At 53.3% G+C, this 13,097-nt stretch overlaps 1 protein-coding gene across 3 annotated transcripts in view; it reads right to left on the bottom strand.

Moving 5' to 3' along the window:
- Nucleotides 1-215: 215 nt before the first annotated feature.
- Nucleotides 216-13,097, bottom strand: part of PLXDC1 (plexin domain containing 1) — a 55,434-nt gene continuing 42,552 nt past the window's right edge. The window contains exons 10-16 of one of the 3 annotated variants that reach the window (XR_002811477.2): nucleotides 10,686-10,746; nucleotides 9,587-9,722; nucleotides 7,406-7,488; nucleotides 6,477-6,597; nucleotides 4,930-4,965; nucleotides 2,714-2,874; nucleotides 216-1,479 (exon numbers count right to left, since the gene is read on the bottom strand). Coding sequence is in view for 2 of the 3 variants with exons in the window: in XM_023652617.2 (XP_023508385.1) it covers nucleotides 1,360-1,479; nucleotides 2,714-2,874; nucleotides 4,930-4,965; nucleotides 9,587-9,722; nucleotides 10,686-10,746 (514 nt within the window). In the remaining variant the exon portion in view is untranslated. Of the gene's footprint in view, nucleotides 1,480-2,713; nucleotides 2,875-4,929; nucleotides 4,966-6,476; nucleotides 6,598-7,154; nucleotides 7,489-9,586; nucleotides 9,723-10,685; nucleotides 10,747-13,097 lie in introns of those variants that run through there. The other 2 variants (XM_023652617.2, XM_023652618.2) reach the window with 2 other exon arrangements.

The following is a 13,097-nucleotide window of genomic DNA, read 5'->3' as shown; positions in this document are numbered from 1 at the left end:
AGCAAACATACATACTGCCAAGGTCTGTGCTTCCCTCGGATTGTCGTTAGCGTCCTCAGGATAAACCAAGAAGCGACTGGAAAACCATCAGCCAGGTGTTTGGATGCGTCTGGTTATTTGTGGACCCCCCACCCCCGCCTCCCGAGGCCTTGGACTTTAACTTCTTTCTTTTGCAGCGTCCCAGTGACATGCATAAAAGGACGTGACTAAGTAGAGACTGTGATTTTAACGTTTATTTGCTGCTGCTATTTTTTTCTTTGAATGAGGGCAAGCTATAGATTTTAATTTTAAATGCACTTCAGAAGGAGCCCCAACTCATCGCTGGACAGAACTCCCTTAAAACTATGTTAAGTTTGGGAGCCTAAACTCTCTGCCCCAGAAACACCCAGCAGAGTTGGGGAGATGGCAGCAACTGTCCAGGTCAAGGTTTTCCATACAAAGTCCCTCCTTCCAGCGCCAGCTTCCTCTGTCCCAACCGTTCTGGTGGCTTTGCTTCTCAACAGAATCCAAGTGAAGTTCCCTGCTGGGTAGTCTCAAGAAGCCCTCTCGTCACCCTGTTCATCTTTAATGGCTATAAAATTCCAGCTCAGAGGAGGAAAAATGCTCATCAGGCAAGCCCTGCCTTTGGAGGGACTTAGTGGCACCGCCAGAACAGGCCAGTGAATGTAACGGACACCAAACGTGCCAAGGGAATAAAGAGCTGCTGCAGACGTGGCCGCGCACAGCTCGGCTCGCCAGGCCGAGGCTGGGCCACCGCTGCGTGACGGCTGAGACGCGGGCGGCACACACGTTCGATGCAGAAGTACCCGTTCTCAGCAGATAGGGCAAGTGGAGGAGCGAAGCCTTGATGGAGGGCTGGGGGAGTCAGACCTGTGTGTAACAGTTGGGAAGAACTCCTTCTTCAGACTCCTGGAGACACAGAAGCTGGGGCTGAACACACAAACGAATCCATAGCCACGAGGACCAGCTCTTGAGTCTATGGACCCTGGCACACGGTGCCCCAATCTAGAGTTTAGTTCTCTTGTGTCGTATGCAGGGTTGTTGGGTGACCAGGACCGGGTGGGAGGGGCTTCTGGGCAGCTACAGAGTAGACCACCGAGAGACCCGGAAAGGGAGACCCCTTGCATCAAAACAGGATGAAATCAGGTTATTGTTCCTTACCAACTCAGTGGGGTTGCTTTTCTGCCCATTGCTTCAATATCTGGGGTGCCCTGGCACCACAAACCACTGTCTCATCTTCCCAGCCAGGGTATGTTCGGAGGAGGCCAGGGAAAGTCACTTCTCTGCGTTGCCTTGACTCATCTTTTTTGGGGTGCCTGGGTCTTCGTTCCTACTCTTCCAAGGAGAGAGCCGATGCCCTCAGCACTGCTCGGCCTCCACGAAGCCCTCCTTCTCGTGGCCCGAGGGCTCGACCTCTGTGTAGGTGGAGTGGTTGGGGTGGTTGCGGAACTTCATGGCCGGCCAGCGGTGGGGTCTCCGCTGCAGGGGACAGACGCAGAGTCAGCGGGCACGACCTCACCAACTGGGGACACCCCCCCTCAGGGACAGCACTGGGCACCAACACTCTTTTACAAGGGCACTGGGGGCCTCCTGTGAGCCAGGTGAAGGTCAGGGTCCTCCCCCCAAAGGCTCCCCACTGTGACCCCTTGGCCACTGGGAAACCTGCTGGGAGCCCGAGTTTGGAAGGAGGCCGTTTCACCCCTCTCTGCGCGGACTGCAGGACACTAGGCGAAGGCCTCAGCAACACGTGGAGCTGAGCCCTGAGAATGTGGAGAGTGAGGGGGCGGGTAAGAGGCGGAACGATCAGGGAGGCTCCAGGAATGCTGAGCTAACCCTCCAGACAGTACAGCTCCTGCACCAGCGTGGGGGGCCTATGGAAACGCAGCTTCCTGGGTGCGCCTCAGACCTGCCCCGTCAGCATCCCTGTGGCTGGGGGCCCCCATGTGATACCCATGTAGGCTATGACTTTGAATGACTGCTTAGGACTCACAAGAAACAGGGGCTGTCTAAACAGAGACGAGGGAACCACCTAGGCCTCTGGGTAATGAGGTCAGTGGGCTCATGACCGTGTGGAGACTGCGGTCACAGAGGCGCCACCGCTGTGCCACGTGGAGAGTGGTGAGCAGCTGAGAGTGGAGGGCTGGGCCTCCTTCCCAGGCTGCACCTCAGCTGGCTCTTCCGAATTGTGAGACATTCAAAACCGTAGCATCCTCAGTGAAAGCTCCCAGAAAGAGCAACTCCTGGGATTATTATGACTTGTCACTTCTAATCTAGACATCCCAACAGCAGGCAAAGAGGCAGAGACCTCGGTTCCACTGTGGCTTTGAATAGGCACCAGGCCTGGAATTTGGGCGTGAGAGACCATAAATCGTTAGGGATTGCCTACACGGCCACTAAATGGACATGTCTGGCACTTCTTTCTTTCCTCTGGGGGCTCTCTGATTTCACAAACAGGGGAGCAAAAGCAGATGCGCTGTCCAGCGGAACAGGAGGGCTGCTGATGTTCTGAGGCGCAGAGCCCCAGGGGTTAGGACTAAAAGGGCGCCAGCCAGTGTGCCGTGTGCCAGGAGGGAGTCCGTGAAGCTTCCTCAGGTAGGAACATGAGCCAGGCATGTGGGGGTGAGGGATGATTGGGGAGAGGCGGGTGCCGAATGGCCGGGGAAAGGCTGATGCAGAAGCAGACGGCAGAGCTGCGACGGAATTCTACACTGACCTCGAGGAAGAAGAGTGCAGCGTTGGAGGTGGGGTGGCCATTGATGTAAATGCCCGCCAGGATGATGGCCGCCACAAGGAGGACCGCCAGCACGATGCCCACAATGGTGCCCAGGTGCACGGGGGGGCCCTTTGTCTTGGGGGACAGGTTGTCCTGAAGGCCTGTGGAGAGTTGTCAGAGAGTGGCTGCTGGGGAATAAGGGAGGTGGGGCCATGGAGTCCGGGTTCTGACAAAGCCCCAGAGATGAAAGCCAACAGAACCTTCCGGTCTACTCATCAAATATGTGAAAACGTGGGATGGGATGTGGGTGGAATCATCATGAGTATGGCATTAACCCGGTTCTTGGCACGGTTCAGGTGGTTTTCCAAAATCACTTAAAAGTTGCCCAAGCATCTAACAAGGATCGTAAGAGAAGTTCTCTCTGATTATCTGTGCCACATAAGCACGTTTAAGGAATTCACAAAGGGCACGTGATGGTGAAGAGTTTGGCATCTGGAGTCTGGCTGCCTGGGTTCAAAACCAGGCTCTGCCGCTTACTAACTGTGTGACCTTGGGCAAATTATTTAACCTCTCTGGGTCTCAGTTATCACTTCTGCAGGACAAGGATCATAATAATAACTACCTGCTAGGGTTATTGTGAGGGTTAAAATGAGGTAATTCATGTCAGCTGCTGAGGACCATGGCTGACATCCTGGATGACCTCAAAAAGTATCAGCTGTTGCAATAGCAAAATGACCATATTTTTACCTGTCATTGTCCACTACCAGATTGTGACCTCTTAAAGGGCAGGGACAGTGTCTTATTCATCTCTGTGTCCTCAGCTCTTAGAAAAAATGCAGACCCATGGTAGGAGCTCAGTAAAAGAAATGGACTAGGTCCTCTAAGGGCTACTAAGCCAGCAAGCACTCGCTGAGAACATCCCAAGCATTTGAAATGCATCCCAAGGAGCAGACTATTTCCATAGACCACAGAGCTGGAGGCTCACCCAGTCCAACCCCTTCCTCGTGTGGCTGAGGTGACAGACATACAGAGCAGCGGAGGGATCTGCCCAAGGACGCAGTCAGTGTCAGCCACCAAGCAGCCTTGTTCCCTCATATTACCTGGGTGGCTATTTGCTTCCTCTCCCTACCCTAACGGGATGTGGAGATAATGAAGTAGAGATAACAGGTAAGCATGGAAGCAATAGAAATATCACATCCTTTTTACACAGCTAGTGGGTGGGATGGGAGTCAACAGGGGGTGGGGATTTTTAATAGGATGCTGTAAGCATCCAAAATCATTGATCTCCCCATCCCTTCCTCTCTGCAGAGGAAACCCAGGACAGAAACGACCCTGGGCACTCCAGTGCATGGTTAGTGCCTCTATCTGCCAACAGGTCCAGGGGTTGACGTGACACGCCCCAAGCTAGCCTCCCCTGAGCTGGCACTCAGCCCACAGCTTGCAGTGACCCTGAAGATCCAATGGTCAGGGCTTGGGCCGATGAACACATGGTGCAGAGGGAGGGGAAGTAATGGCTCCATCTCTGGTGGGAGACCACATTCAACTGCCTCTCCTCTGCTGCTGGAACCCAGATGACAAGCTCCCAGCCGCTGGAGCTGGAAGGCATTTCCGTCTCCCCCTTGCAGTGGTTGCAGGAGGGCCTGAGCTGGCTCTGGGTACAGGGAGGGGAGGTGGGGCCACCTCACGTCATCAGAGAGATTCTTCTTCCGGATGACCCTGGGGGCAGGAGACCCCACCTCTGGAGCCCCGTAAAAGTTGTGGTGGACAACTTTTGTGTACTCTCTGCCCACTCAGCGTGGGAAACAAAGGAAACCTGACATAAGAGAAACTGCTCTCCACCCCTCAATGACCGTGAGGCCCAAGGGGACAAGAGGCCAATGGCCACAGGCCCCACACTGCCACGCCTGCTCTAGCACAGCCCTTCCCTCCTCCTCTTGCTCCTTTCAGGGCGGTGAATATTCCAGAGCAGAGAGGCCGGGAGAAGAACTGCAGGGCGTTCCTGGCTGAGATGAGAAATGCCCGGAGGTAGACACAAGCTCCTTCCGTCCAGGGGGCCTGCCCAGAAGCCCCTCTGCCTTCCCACCCAGCAGGAGGCCTGGGAAACTCCGGCTGCTGTTGGAATGAAAGCAAAGAGGCCAAGTGATAGCTGCACCCCTCTTCTGGGGGGTCCAAGAGGCAGTGGTCTGATGAAGAGGGGCAGGCAGCTCTGCACTCACCATCTTCTCCTGCATAGGGATTCAACTTGGTGTCATCTTCAAAGAGAAAGGAGAGAAGGCGCAAGATTAGTGGAATCATTATGGCCTTTGTCACTTTAGGTCCAAATGGACTTTAGGGAGATTCAGTCCCATCCTTCATTTTAGAGGCAAGGAAACTGAAGCACAGAGAGGGGAGGTGACTTACTCAAAGTCACACAGCAGTGTAATGATAGAAGGCCATGAACAAGCCAACTTTTCCTAGTCTTACGTTCATTCAGTCAAGAACTCTTTATTGAGTGTTTACTACTACGAGTTTGAGCACCGGGAGTAGGCACTGGGGGTGGACTCAGGAGGTCTCTGCCCTCAGGGAGTTAACATGTGCGGGGGATGGAGAGACAGTTAAAATCCAGCACAATGAAGCTCTAACTTGGGGCCTCACCCAGACAAAGGGAGTCAAGCAAGGATGAGATATGGGGCTGGCAAAAAGGGTTCCAGACAGAGGAAAGAGTGTGGGCAAAGGCCCCGAGTCAGCAAGAACTAGGCCAGTTGAGAAATAAGCAGCAGTTCAGCGGAGCTGGAGGGCGGAGAGGAGGTGAGTGGGGGTTGGTGAGGGTGAGGTTGGGGTGGGGGCACGGCTGTCTGGAAAGCCAAATCGAGGACCCTTCGCGTTCTCCTCAGGGACATGCGGACGCTGAAGGATCTGAGGAGGGTGTGTGTGTCACCAGAGCAGATTTGCCTGGAGGACGGTGTGGAGGACAGATTTCCACGCCGACACTCTCTGCACCTCAAGGTGCATGTCCTGCGGCTTCCTAGATAAGTCCCAGTGGTTGGCCTTCCTGTGGCTCTGCCCCACGGAGTCATATGGGAAAAGGAGAGCAAGAGTTCCAGGTCAGGAGAAGGTTCTAGATGACTGGAGATGGCTGCTTTAAGCACCAAAACTTGAAACAAATCGAACCGTTCCACAACTTATGGCCCCCAGCATGCATTTCGTTTCCCTTCCCGCTCCAGCCCCTCTACAATCCAGGTCATCTTAAAGGCTTTACTGGGTCCCTTTCGTTCACAGATGCTCAAGGCCCTTCACAATTTGTCTCCTGTCTTCTTTCCTCCTGTTACTTGCCACCACTCACCCCTGTGGCAGTGGCCATAACAAGTGGCCCAAGGCTCTCCCGACCTTGGAGATCTCTCAGGCCTCTGAGCAGCTGTACATACCGTTCCTCCTGCAGGGATGCCCTTCCTCTCCTTTACCATCCCTCTTTCAAAAGTCCCACTTCTGAAATGCCCTCTGCAGGGCTGGGCTTAGGGTGACACCAGCGAAACAGGGTCCGATCCTGTCTTTATTTAAAATTTTGATACTTTATTCATCATGGAATTTTGGCATTCATTTTGATTTTTATAAATATTACATTAAAATATTATTTATGATCATTGCTTTTTTCTTTTGGTGTCTTCCTACATTTTATACCTGAGTGGAGTGCCTCATTTGCCTCACCCCGGTCCTGGCCCTGGCCCTGTCACTTCCCAGAGGACAGATGGGTGTGTCTTCCTCTGTGTCCACTTGCATTTGGTACCTGTTTCTGCAGCATCTTGGGTCCCACTGTTCCCCTAGACTGTGAGCCCCCAGCACCCCACCTCTTTCCATTCCCAGTGCCTGGATACGGCACCCTGCTGTGCTGTACATTTCCAATAAACCTTAAAATATAAAAAAAAATCACATCAGATAATGGAAGAATAAACCACAAGAAAATTTGTCAATGGCTCCCTACAGAGGAAAGAGGGAATGGGGAGAGAACTAGAAACTAAACTTCTTTGAATATACCTGCTTTTGTAGATTTGACTCTGGAACCACGTAAACTATCATTTAATTACTACATAACTACAAAAAATTAAATTTAAAAAGCACCCCTAAAAACTGAAAGTAAAACAAGACAAATAGACAGTTGTAGACTTAGAAGGATCTTTCTTTAGGGATTTCGATAAACAGGGGATTTAAATGGAGATCTAGGGGCTGGCCCAGTGGCACAGCGGTTAAGTGTGCATGTTCCACTTTGGTGACCCGGGGTTCGCCAGTTCAGATCCCGGGTGTGGACACGGCACCATTTGGCAAGCCATGCTGTGGCAGTCGTCCCACATAGAAAGTAGAGGAAGATGGGCACGGATGGGAGCTAGGGCCAGTCTTCCTCAGCAAAAAGAGGAGGATTGGTGGCAGTTAGCTCAGGGCTAATCTTCCTCAAAAAAAAAGAAACAACTCTGAGTCTATTTTGTTACTGCAAGAGTTGAAAATAATGAATTGGTTAATTAAAACTGACTAAAGTAACCCTAAATATCATTGGGCAAATTACCTTGATTCCAATCAACTTGTTTTGAATGTAGATCATTGAAATCCATGATAGCCCAGTCCACAACTACCCCTGCAGACAAAAGGACCTCCAGCTGGTCCCTCCCACAAAGCGGCCGAAGGTGACCACACTGTGCCCACAACAGCTTTTCTCTCACTCACCAAAGGCTGGTTCCCAGCTGCCATTTTGTTGGCGGTCCATGGAATGCATATTGGCTCCCTAACTAATGGATTGTGGTGGAGTCCTAGAAAACTCACACAGAAATAAACGAGTGTGAGGTTATTGCGTGAGTGATCGTTTTTCTGTAGTCAGCTGTCACTGCTTGCTGCTATCAATGTGCTCCGCTCAGCTGCTCATCAGATGAGCCCTCCTACTGCACACGGTTATTCCAGGTGTGGGCCTGTCCTTCCTTGTGATAAAACTCATGGGCTTTGTGGTGGAGGCTTGCCACTCCAAGGACATTCTCGGTCACTGAAGGGGGTAGCATTTGATTGCAAGTGAGCAACTCTTAAAATCCAGCCCCCATACCTCCTGGTCCCCCCGGCCCTCTCTGCTCCTCTGCCTGGCTGGTGCCAGGGGGTCCACGCACCCTCCAGCAACCTGCTCCAGCTAACTCTCTGCTCTCTAACCCTGCCCTGCCCAGGCGGGGCCCTTTGGCTGGAGTGCTGTAACCTCTTCGTTCACATCTCCCTGTATGTGAGACAGACTGCGCGGGGTAGACTCCCACCTCTGGACTGGATTTTTAACTTGCTGATGGCAAGGTCTCCTCCTGCTCCTGTTTCATTTAATCCCCCACAGCACCAGCATGATGCTACTTTCAATACCTGTGCCTTAACCAGCTCCTTGTTATTCCCAGGCAACTTCAGAGTGATGGGTGTCATCCGACTCTGCCTCACTTCTCCACTTTTCACTATTTTTCCCTGTCCCCTAAATCCCTGAAGACTTTTTTCTATTTCTTTCAGCACCAAGAAAAGCAGTGGAGTCGAGGGGCAAGATCACTGCTTTTGGAGCTGGATGAGACCTGACTCCACCTCTTCCTGGCTGTGTGACCCTGGGCAAGTCATCGACCTCTCTGAACCTTAGTGTCTCCTCTATAAAATGGGGATAAAAGAGCATCAACATACAGGATTGTTCGAAGGACTAGTGAGTATTAATGCCTGCACAAGGGTAGCACTCTAGCTGGCACATGGTCAGTCCCCCGAAAAGGTTGGCTCTTCCTATCGTTTGTTCACTTTCCTATATAACTTCCCTCTGGCCAGATCCATGAGTTCCTGCTTTAATTCTCTAGGCTGCATTTAGAAGGCAGGGGACGCCATGGAAAGAACATTCTACCCCTTACTCCTCATGTAACCCTGAGTAACCTACCTTGGCCCTATGAGCCCGTTTCTGTATCTAAAAAATGGGATTGTGGCTGAATAATGTTTTAAAATATTAACTTCTGCTCTTCTCCCCTTTCCTCTTTTCCATGTGCCCCTTTCAAGCAGGTATCTGGCTCAGGGGAGGTGATAAAAACCTACGAGTCTCTCAGTTGTAGCCTAAGGGCGAGGGGCTAAAACATGTGATGTATTGAAAAAGGATGAGAGAGAGGAACTTCTCAGAAATAGCCAAAGAATCCTGGCGGGTCTGCACAAGGTTTCCCCAGACACCTCGCAGTGCTTCCCAGTGGATGGACCTCCAGCAGCTTCTTCGAGACACCCAGGCCTCGAGATGGCAGGGAAACCCCTGGGGAGAGTCAGGCCCAAAGAAGCAGGGACGGATCAGCAGCAGCCCAAGATGGACAGAGCTGCCCACTCCGACCTTCTGCCCACACAGGTCACAGCAGCAGGGAGCCAAGCCCCAGGTGGCTGAGGTGGAATTCCACCCCCCGCCCCCCAGCTGAGCGAGGGTCAAGAGCCAGAAGCAAAGTTATAGAAAAATTAGGCACTCTCTCTCTCACGTCTGAGTGTGTGGCCTGAGCTCATGCCTGCTTCACAGATGCTGAGACCTCGCTGGTTCTGTGCGGATTGCTGTTCAGATTAACTGGGATATATTATACAAAATACCTGGCACTGGGCTGGGGCATTAATTTTCCCCCTGGCCACAGTGAATTCTGTCCCACAGCCCTGGCATGGGCCAGCACAATGTTTGGAACCTGGGCGTGGAGTCCACTCACTCAGCCTGGCTCTGCTTCTCAGCAGTATGTGACCCCCAGCTCTCTGAGCCTCAGGTCCCTCATCTGTGAAGGGACGGGGCAATTCCGACTCATCTGTGATAACCCCCATCAGGGATAGCGATGCTCCAGGGTGGCAGCTCTTCCCCCCGTGGCTTCTCTCCCCTCCTCCCCACCCAGGCTCAGGCCTTACCTTCCGTGGTGAGGCTGTCGATGAACAGGGAGGAGGAGGTGGTGGTGAGGTCTCCTTCAAAGGGGCTGAAGGAGCTCTCGGGGGAAGACGAGTAGTGGTCCTCGTCCTGGAAGTCCTCACACGTCCTGCCTTCTGCCTGCAAGAGAGGCCCAGCGCTGCCCTGCACAGAGGCCTCGCCAGTGGGCACGCCACACAGCGAGGAGCCCTCAAACAGGAGGACGGTGGGGGCAGCTTCATCCCTCAGTGGCTGGAACCTTTAGGATTCCGGTGCATGGTGCAAGCATGGTAATCTAACCAAAGCTGGGCCCTGAATGCATTTAAGCCTTCCACTTTATCCTGAAAGCATCTTATCTTACAGGGCAATTTATCTGTCAGCTGCCTCGAATCCTTCCTCAAGGAAGGAGCTGAGATGCCAATCTTAAGTAAACAGAGCAAATCTGTACATTCACCAACAGCCAACGTCAGAAGTGGGCTGCTGGACAAGAGTCTTTTTTTAAGGTCAGAAAAAGACAGCTCACCCAGCCTCACTGATAAAACAGATGGTGGTGAGTGCGTGGCAGTGGGGTCCGGAGGGTTTATGGTTAAATGCTGGCGGTACTGGCCCCCAGCTCTTGGGGCCATGTTGGGATTAAATCAGAGCAAGCAGAGCAGCATGCAGTGACGTCCTGGGCACACGCAATGTGCTTGCACTGCAAGAAGGGATGGAGAGCGGAAGGGAGGGAGAAAGGACGCATGGATGAATGGATCTGTCTGTGTTGGAATAAGGTGTGAAAATAGGATGCACCCCACCCAGAATCAAAGTGTTGAGCATTCTGGAAAATTCCAGCAATGGGAAGGGACCTCTATGGGATTCTACATGGGAGGTGCTTGGAACAACCCTCGTCACTCCCAGAACAACTGCCTCCCTCAAACCCAATGGCTGGAGCAGTGGCAGGCCCTTCATGAACGTCACCAGGTACACAGCCTCCCAGAGGACCCAAGTCCCCAGTGGAAGGGGGAATTTCACCAAGAGCCAAAGACACCTTGAGAAGAGCCAGAAGACCAGCAGCTGGCTGGCAGTCCTACCATATCCACAACCTGGCTCACTTAAGCCTCTCACCTCCTGGGCACAGCCGTAGGTCAGCCACTCCTGGCGGTAGCGGTCAAAGCCACTGGAGCATCTGCAGGGAACCAAAAGGTCAGAGGTGTGATGAGATTGGCAGAGAAGCCCTCCCCTGCACTTCCCCCCATGCAGTAACAGCTCTCTGATGATAGGGAGGAGGGGCTAACCTCCCAGGGCCAGAGGGGTCAGGCTCCCCAAGACCACCAGGCAGGTGCCCTTGACACCAGGCAGCTGAGGGGTCAGGAGTCAGATCCTCCTGTCTCCACTACTCCTTCCCCAGCATCCCCACCCTCCTCCTGACCCAGCTCCCCAGGACCAAAGCCACTTCTGCCCAACGTGTATGTGTAGGGGATTATGGACTGCATGACTGCTAATGGCCTTTAAGGCCCCCTTGACTCTGGGCTGCCATGAAACTGCTGAGAATCCAGGGGATTCACACACATGTTCTCATCTTGCTCATTCACTGAGCCCCCGTCTTGGTGGAGGGGCCTAAACTTGGTAAGGAGAGGCTGGGCCGAAGGTGGACATCAGCAGATTTAGCCAACACCAAGTGATCATTAAAAGGCCAAAATGAGGGTCCTGCCAAGGGCTGGGAGAGATTAAAAACTGGCTGATGAGGGTCACCCAAGAGGACTTTGTGCAGCTCAGACGGCTGGACGGTGCCAAGCACTTCCCTAGGGAAGGGGTGGGGGCATGAGGATGAACCCGAGAATGTTCTCCATGGCATTGCGCTCCCGTTTCCATTCCTCACTCTGGTGCTGGGGGACCCACCAAGCCCTCCTCAGGCGTGCGCACGGACATCTGCACGGGAAGGACATCACGAGCCACCAGTGCTGAGGAAGGACTCGTGGCTAGTTAACTTTCTGCACTGGCAAGTGCCCGCCCACGTGCCCGAGAGCCGGTGAGGCCAAGGGCCAGGGCTTTCCAGGCACTCTCGGTCTTTCTTTCTTTTTTTTTTTTGGAAGATTTTATTTTTTTCCTTTTTCTCCCCAAAGCACGCCCCCCCCCCCGACCCCGTACATGGTTGTATATTCTTCGTGGTAGTGGCATGTGGGATATTCTTCGTTGTTGTGGCATGTGGGACGCTGCCTCAGCGTGGTTTGATGAGCAGTGCCATGTCCTCACCCAGGATTCGAACCAAAGAAACACTGGGCCACCTGCAGTGGAGCACGTGAACTTAACCACTCGGCCACGGGGCCAGCCCCTCGGTCTTTCTTTCTGAAGATGCTCCCATAGGCTCTGAGCTGCTCCTTCCGTAGCAGGGACGGCTGAACTAAGGCATCCACACTCGGTCCTCCGTGCCCAGTGCTGTGGGGGATGGAGGACTAGGGCCGCTATTGGGGGATGGGAACTAAAGCTTCTTTTAGGCCAAACTAACTGACTCTTTCAAGGATTGAACATTTGACATAGGTCTAAAAGTATCACATTCGAAGCCCTGAGCCAACCAACCCAGATTCAAAGAAGAACACAAAAAATGGCCATTTATCGAGCATCTCCTGAGTGCCAGGTGCTGCCCCAGTCACAGGCTGCTCCTGCACCATCTCGTGGGACCCTCTCATCGACACTGTAAGGCACGGATAATACCCTCATTTCCAGAGCCAAATCCTGGAGTTAAGGTCACCCTTAGACTCCAGAGTGGGCCACTGGGGGGCACTGTGGGATGAAAGGAGGACACCTGCATGGTAAGCGAAATTGTCTAAGTCAGATCCAGCCCCAGCGCAGGGAGAGAGAGCCCTGGGAGGCTGCAGAGGGCAGAGTGGGTGCAGGGGAAGGGGAAGCCAAGATCCCACGTGGCGACTGCAAGCAGCTGTTGGTAGGAGAGACCATGGTGGCCGGCCCCACTGCACCAGGTCTGCCCTCTGGCTTTTTAGGGATCTGGAGTCGGCTCCCAGTTGTAGCTGAGGCTCCAGAGAGCTGGCAAGGAGGGGCCTGTGCTGGGGTGAGCCCAGGCCCACGGGCATCTGGGAAGAGGATTTCCAGCACTGAGTCAGCCTTGCACGCTCTCTGATGGAGCGTCTCTGTCCTAGAGCTGCATAACCATAGTGTCCCACCCGAGGCCCTGCCCTCCCCCTACCTGAGCAACCCTCATTAAACTGTCCCGGTCACTGCGTTTGGGCGTAGGCAGTAAATGGGGGTGTGTCATTGCGAGGGTTTTGCTTCATCTGACCCATTTTACAGTTCTCATGGCTCAACTCTTGTTAGACGCTGAGTCACAAAGTGGCAGCTGTCCCCAGAATTCCAGGGCTCATCCCAGGTCATCTGGATTACCTCCCCACGCTCAGACAGTGGCTCCCAAACTTGAAAGTGTATAGATGGACCATGCAGCAAAGCTCTGCTCCAGGAAGAACCCACCTGGGGTTTACCCTGTGTACACCCCCTGAGGCTCTGTGCCTTTCATGCAAAGCGCCC

This window comes from Equus caballus, chromosome 11, assembly GCF_041296265.1.
Source record: "Equus caballus isolate H_3958 breed thoroughbred chromosome 11, TB-T2T, whole genome shotgun sequence".
In the NCBI taxonomy this organism is placed as follows: domain Eukaryota; kingdom Metazoa; phylum Chordata; class Mammalia; order Perissodactyla; family Equidae; genus Equus; species Equus caballus.
Note: the sequence above shows the minus strand (reverse complement) of the source record. Positions and strands in the feature narration are given on the sequence as shown.